This window comes from Malus domestica, chromosome 03, assembly GCF_042453785.1.
Source record: "Malus domestica chromosome 03, GDT2T_hap1".
NCBI lineage: Eukaryota > Viridiplantae > Streptophyta > Magnoliopsida > Rosales > Rosaceae > Malus > Malus domestica.
Window position 1 is genome coordinate 33840001 of NC_091663.1, and position 7291 is coordinate 33847291.

The 7291-nt window shown below is 36.1% G+C and overlaps 1 protein-coding gene across 1 annotated transcript; it reads right to left on the bottom strand.

Moving 5' to 3' along the window:
• Nucleotides 1-3933: 3933 nt before the first annotated feature.
• On the bottom strand, nt 3934-6142 carry LOC103432367 (putative F-box/FBD/LRR-repeat protein At4g00315). Its single transcript, XM_029100676.2, has 3 exons — nt 4730-6142; nt 4394-4519; nt 3934-4311 (listed from the first exon to the last, which is right to left on the bottom strand). Exons 1-3 carry the CDS (start codon nt 5615-5617, stop codon nt 4036-4038), a joined length of 1290 nt encoding a protein of 429 aa, XP_028956509.2. The 5' UTR covers nt 5618-6142; the 3' UTR covers nt 3934-4035.
• Nucleotides 6143-7291: the final 1149 nt, after the last annotated feature.

The window sequence follows — 7291 nt, forward strand, 5'->3', positions numbered from 1 at the left end:
AAATATGGAAAAGTAGAGGATGCAAGGATGTCCTTTTCCTTGACGTGCTTTGGTATATCATGGAAGGACATATGCGAATACAGACGGTAAACTTCTTATTCATTTACGAATCTGTTCTTTTATTTTAATTATTATTTTTGATTTGCTTTCCAAAGCAGCCAAACTTAATTATGTACTACTTAATTTCTTCATTCCTGCAAATTCATCAAGTCTAAATTTGAAAAAAAAAAAATTAAAAATAATAAGCCAGCATGAATGCCTCACCCCACAACTCTTCCATCCTTCGAAATTACCTCTTATGTTTCCTTTTTACAACTGTAAAAGAAAGGAATTCGGATATACTTACCTCCAAAGGATGAGCTGAAAGGTATAGATGTTTAACATTGCAATCCCTGCCAAAAGCACAGTTGCACAACCAGCAAACCGGGGTGATAATGCATTGGCATAGCGGTGATCTAGGTCAATATTTGGAGCAAAAATAAAGTTGTCCCCATCTACCTCCAAATTATTACACTCCAAACTTTCCTTTACCTTTTTAACTCAGGAGCATTGATGTTGAGATCGAAAATTACACCACATCGACGAGTTCCTTCTATAACCAAATCTTCAAGTACAGGGAATTTTGTGAAAACTTCACACATTGACTCATCAGTAACTAGATCTCTAAATCTAACTTGAAGGACCTTGAGACTTGGGAAGCACCCTGATCTAGGAAAACTGTTTATAAAATCTGACCCCAGCTTCAAAACCATTTTAGTGTTTGGAAGTGAAAAGGCTTTGAGGCAACTTCAAAATTTGGTGTCGACCAGTGGAAAGATCAAGGTCATCAACATTATGCCTAATAGCAGTTGCGAATCCAACCCTTTAAACGAGAGGAACTGATGATTTCGGAGGACAATCACTGTGAAGACAGAATTTTTGAATGACTGATGAATTGTGAAAGGATAGTACCTGCTCAACAAAGCCACGAGAAATGGAAGATCTGTGTGGCTGAAGTCTAGAATGGTAAGAGAAGCCCATACGTTCTTCCATCTCCTGGACAAAATGCTGGTGCTTACTGTTGGTATTCAAAGTTTACTAACTCAATACCAAAATATGTGGGTGATAAGTTTACAAACTCTATCACACCTCTCACTTGCACTCTCAATAAAATTGGACAAAGAAAGAAATAAGTAAATGAAGAAGCAAGCTTCTGTGTTGCACAAAACTGCACGACAAACAAGCAAACACTTTGATATATCTAAAACAGTTTACAAACTGATGGAATAAGAAAGCTTACAAGCTTATAAAATTGGAAGTGGGATTCGGATGGTCTATTTATACAAAACAGAAATGAATACAACATGTCAGCTATGAAGCACTAGCTGCTAGACACTTTCACACATGGCTGGATGATCTTTACACCCTTTCACACATGCACCAACTTTGGATGCACACACACATGCAGCTTTCCTTCTTGCAATACACAAAAGAAGTTCAGCTATCACATGGCAGCACACTGCTGTCTTAATCACCTTTCGGCTAACAAATGGAGGGAACAATGATGTTTGTAGTTTTAGGTGAACAACCTGGAAAGAACTAACAGCTAGCTTTAACCATTGACAACCTGTTTTTATTTGAATTTCCAACACTTACAACATTTCTTTCAAGAAATGGAAGTATGTGATCCTAGCTATCTTCAACACCCGCTCGACCCTTTGACTTCAATGACTTCAAACATATTTGTATGCCGTACAGCTATACTAAAAAACACGGCACCAATGTTGTAACTTGGATAGCTTAAGAGATCATAGCACTTAATATTTCATAGGAAATATGAGATTTATGTTTTTTTAAATTCACAGAGAAATCAAAGCAGAACAGAATGCATGCATTAATTGTATATGTCAATTAAATGGATGCGGATCTAAATTAAAGGTTAAAACTTGATTCTTCTATTCCTCTATAATTTTATCAATTCTGGGAAACCAGATGATAAGGAAGTTAAAAAAGTTAGGAAGTGAAGTACCTGATATGAGCTTTCTGGGATTCTGGGATGGCCCAGAAAAGTACCAGTTTACTGGTTGGTGAACGGTGATGAAACTCTTATTGGCAGCCGATAAAACTGTGAGAAAACTAAGAAAGCGAAAACTACAAAGAGCACTCCCATCGGAAAAACCACAGTTGCTTCGAGCCTATAACTATTCTTTATGTGGCAAATGAACATACCTTTTTTACTTTGCTGATAAATGGTATTACTCAAACTATTTCTTTGCGTGGCAAATGCACATACCTTTTTTACTTTGGTACGTAATGGTCTTATACATAAAAACTTATAAACAAACAAACCGATAGTAGTATTACGGTTTAGTGGTAATTTTTTATTTTATTATTATTAAGGGAGGGATGATGATTTGAAATTATTACAATAATTTAAGAGTAAAAATAAAAAAATTATTTCGCAAAAAAAAAAAAAATTTGTCCCCATCTTTCTCATAGTCGTAACATTCCGAACTTATCCTTAATCTCTTCAACTCAGGAGCATCAATGTTGAGATTCAAAAATACACCGTGTCGACGAGTTCCTTCTATAGCCAAATCTTCAAGTACTGGGCAGTTTGAGAAAAGCTTACACATTGAGTAATCATTATCAAGATCTCTAAACTAGATGCGAATGTAAAATTTATGTTTTCTTAAATTCACAGAGAAATCAAAGCAGAACAGAATGGATGCATGTATATATCAATTAGATGGATGCGGATCTAAACTAAAGGTTAAGACGTGATTGTTCTATATAATTTTCTCAATTTTCTTGGTAACCAAACAGATGGTAAGGAAGTTAAAAAAGATGGGAAGTGAAGTACCTGATATGAGCTTTCTGGGATTCTGGGATGGCCCAGAAAAGTACCTGTTTAGATGTTGGCGAACGGTAACTCTAATTGGCAGCTGAGAAATGGAGAGAAAACCTAAGACAGTGAAAACCACAAAATCTTCGGAAAACCACAATTGCTTCAAGCCAAAAACTGTTTCTTTACCTTAACAAAAATTCTATTTCTTTACGTGGCAAATGCACATACCCTTTCTACTTTGGTAATAGGTGGTCATATAAACTTATAAACATAAAAATAGATAGTACTAAGGTGTAGTATTGGGAGGCCATACATTTGACTCATATAAATTGCAAGTTCTTACACTTAAGATTTTATATTTGACGAGTTTTACACTTAAATTTGAATGGAGGAAAAAATTTCGTTAATTTGTTCAACATGTGATGCGTTGTGGGGGAATTTCTAACATAAACTTACAAAGATGGTCCAACCACGTTAAAATTAGAGTTTGGTGGTAAATCGGCAAACAAAAAAATGTACGTAGCGCTATTTGAGCTTACCTCTAATAGTTCGAGTAGTGTTGTATAAATTTTAGTCTAAACCTATCTTGAAGCAATGAGCCGAAAGGGCACGGTAAATTACGATCAGGAGTGCTTAATGACAGTTTACTTCACACCGAAATTGGAAGTTTGTGATTACCTATGAATGGATACTCTCCATAGGTTTTCTTTGGTGTTACTTTCTATTGCATAATTCGGCTTTCGCTGTCGAGTCCAATTTAGCACTGCAAAGTATTAGATACTCCGAACTTTTTAACCATAAGATCTTTAGTAAAATGCCCGGAGCCGTAGTATTTTTGTATTCTCCATTGCAAATATACGAGAGTGAACGGACTGACCATGGCATGTCACTATAACCAAATCAGTCTTAAGTTCAAGAAGGTAAACGGAGTTGATAATAAAATTCTACAACGGAAAACAACCGATTGCAAACAGATTCATCTTGTACAGACTTTAAATAAAATCCTTTCAAGTTCAAGATGGTGCTTTTACAAATTTGAAAACCAAATCCTTTCAAAACCACTAACTGAACTTTAAATAAAATCTTTTAGAAGCCTAAAACTGCATCTCAGATCATGATTTAATTTGCAGCTTTGATAACATAATCCTTCTGGAAACCAAAATATTGGACTTCAAAAGTAAGATCACTGGAAAGCCTGAGGTTGCATCTCAAATAAATTTAACTTGACAAGTCTTTGATCCCCGTTCAAACATACAAAATTCCTTGTATAGCTCCTCCTTTGCACACTGAGGATCACTTGTCGCAATAGTCATGTTATTCAATACTTTACCGTTCTTTAACAAAAACTTTGCAACTTCCATATCAGCTTGCCGTCCCTCGAATTTCCTTATGGAGACTGTCTTGAGGTATGACAACAAACAATTAGGCACAAAGTTTGGCTGAATCCATGGATGCTCCAAGTATTCTTCAATACATTCGTTGAACTGCCAATTTATTAAATGTATGAATAAAATGAGAATATCTAAGAGTTGTCTGTTGATAAAGCACACTTGTAAATACACTTACATTTGCACCAAGATATTCCAGATTAAGGGATCTCTTGAGCAACTCGTTTATCGATTTGAAGAGGTTGCAATCATAAAGATCCAGTTCCAAGTGTTTCAGACTATCGAAAGCAGGCAGACAACAACCCTTCATGAAAGAAAAGTGATGATCAAAATTGAAAAGCCAAAAAAAAAAAAAAAAAACGAGCCTTCTGCCCTAGTAAAAGATAAATACGAACAACAATAGAGGTAAGAATAAATACGAAAAATCTAGTTACTTAGTCATATCACGGGAGCAAAGCTGCCAAAATACTGAATCAGAAACAATGGACAAAGAACGGAAGTATTGAGTAACTACCTCAAAAGATGGAGCAGAAAGACGCAGATATTTAACATGGGAAATGCCGGCTAGAAGTGCAGTCACACGGTTCACATAGCCAGGATCGTAAATTCCAAATTGGTCACTGAGATCTATATCCGCTTTGATTAGTGATTTTACATTCTCAAAAACATAATTTGACAAACGGTTGTCACAGAGATATAGATTTTCAAGCTTTGGGGCATTAATAAAAAGATTGTGCAAAGCTCCTGCGCCCAAATAAATTGTTAGCATCTTCAGTTCAGGAGCTGAAATGTTGATGTCCAAGACTACATGACGTATCCCTGAAACTGCTTTTATAGTTAAAACTTCGAGTACAGGGCATTGAGAAAAAAGCCTATTCATCGAATCCTTATCAGCCATGCCAAATAACATAACACAGAGGTACTTCAGACTTGGAAAACACCCGGATGTAGGAACTTTGATAGTAAAGTTTAACAGTAGCTCCAAAAACATCAGACTTTTGCACATGCAAAGGCTTTTAGGCAACTCATAAATCCTGAGACGATCAAAGATCGCAGAAATGGAAAGTTCAACAACATTACGCCTAATAGCCGTGCGAATCCAACCATCAACACGTGAAAAATCCTGAATCTGGCGACAACAAAGACTGAACCTCTGAATGTCTGATGAATCACGCATGAAAAGTACACGTTCAACAAACATCGAAAATCCAGCATCTCCAGAAAAATATTCATGGTGGAAGTTAAGGATGGGAACAGAAGCCCATATATTCTTCCACTTGGTAGACAAACAGCTGGTCCTGACAGCATATTTCGTTGGAAGGAAAGAAAGTATGTGACGAAGAACTTCGACGGGTAATTCACTGATCCTATCACCAGATCGGCTCTTACTTTTCAAAGCCATTTGAACCCTAAAAATTTTGATTACATTGCAAATTCAAAGACCTTGAATTTCAATTAAATATGAAAATGAAAAACTTTATTTCCGCCCTTTTTTTTTCTTTCATAATCTAAAGAGGAAAATATTAGCGAATCAAAACTAAAGGGTAAGACTTTAGATTTTCTATTCCCTCTATTATTTTCTCAGTTTTCTCGGTAACCAGACAGATCAACGGTAAGGAAGTGAGAAAGTTAAGGAGTGAAGTGAAGTACCTGATGTGAGTTTCTGGGTGAACAGTAAAATTCCGATCGGCAGCTGAGAAATAATGGGATAATCTAAGAAAGTGAGAGCCGCAGGAGGAGGAAGAGAAGCACTCCCATCAGCGTTGTGTAAAGAGGTATTTGTTGATTTGCTTGAACTTGTATTGCCGCTGCCAATTTCCCTTTGATCTTCAATTTTAGTCAATTACCTTTTGGGTTCACCGAAGAGGTAGCACTTGGTACGATGGCAAGTGTCTTCGTCCATGAGTTGTAGGTCTCGGGTTCGAGATTTAGGAGCAGCCTCTCCATAAATGGGGGTAAGGCTAGCCGACATTCACCTCTCCCAGACCCTGCGTAAAGCGGGAGCCTTGTGCACTGGGTAAGACCTTTTGGGTTCACCGAGTAATCGGCTAAAATTAAAATTCATATGAGAAATTGGTAGCTTCATACAATTTTAGGAGGCAAGTCGACAAATATGTCTTGTGTAAAATCACCACCTAGACCCCTTTCAGCTGCTAACTTTTATTTTATTATTGTAAATAATATTTCACACTAATCTATAAAAGAGTAAGCTGTCGATTTTTCCGCTTAACTTTCACCAAACTACCCTCACATGTTGTGCACATGTTTTCATTTAACATGGGGAAATTGGCCAAAAATTTTAGTTTAAGTCATTGACCTTCCAATTTAAAAGTTTAGGGGATGAATCGAAAGTTAGGTGAAAGTTCAAGGGGGGGATCGGTAGTTTGTAAAACTATTAGTTGAAAGTTCAAGGGGGAAATTGACAGTTTACTCTCTATAAAACTATTGCTATCAGGTAGGGATGGGTTCAAAAAATCGAAAACCGAACTAAACCGAAACCGAAAAAATTGAACCGAACGAAAAAACAGAACTGAACCAAATTCTTTTGGTTCGGTTCGATTTTAGTGATCTAGAAACCGAACCAAACCGAACCAAACCAAATTAATTAAATTAATTTTTTTATTTAATTATTTGTTTTGGATATTATTTTCTAAACCCAATTTGTAAGTTAAAATGTGCTAAACCCAATGTGTTGCCAAACTTTAAGCTCAAAATATTAAAAAAATGGTCTATAAAAACTCTAAACCCTACCTATTATTTCTCCCCCATATAAGGTTCCGGAACCAAACCTCCTCCTGAAGTACCTACATTTATCTCCATAGCACTATCTACTTCTGCCCCAGCTTTCTTTTCCAAATCTACTCTCATATAACATGTAACATAATCCATAAACATTTATTTTGGGTAGATTACTTGGGTAATTTGTGATGGAAAAAAATCCAACACACGCTAAATAAATCCACCCACGCATTACTTTTACTAATCAAGTTGTCAACATGCAGTTACAAGCAAACAGCCCTGATCTTTGAATAACATCATACAATTTAACTTTTCTAAGTCATTTGTACGATTTTTG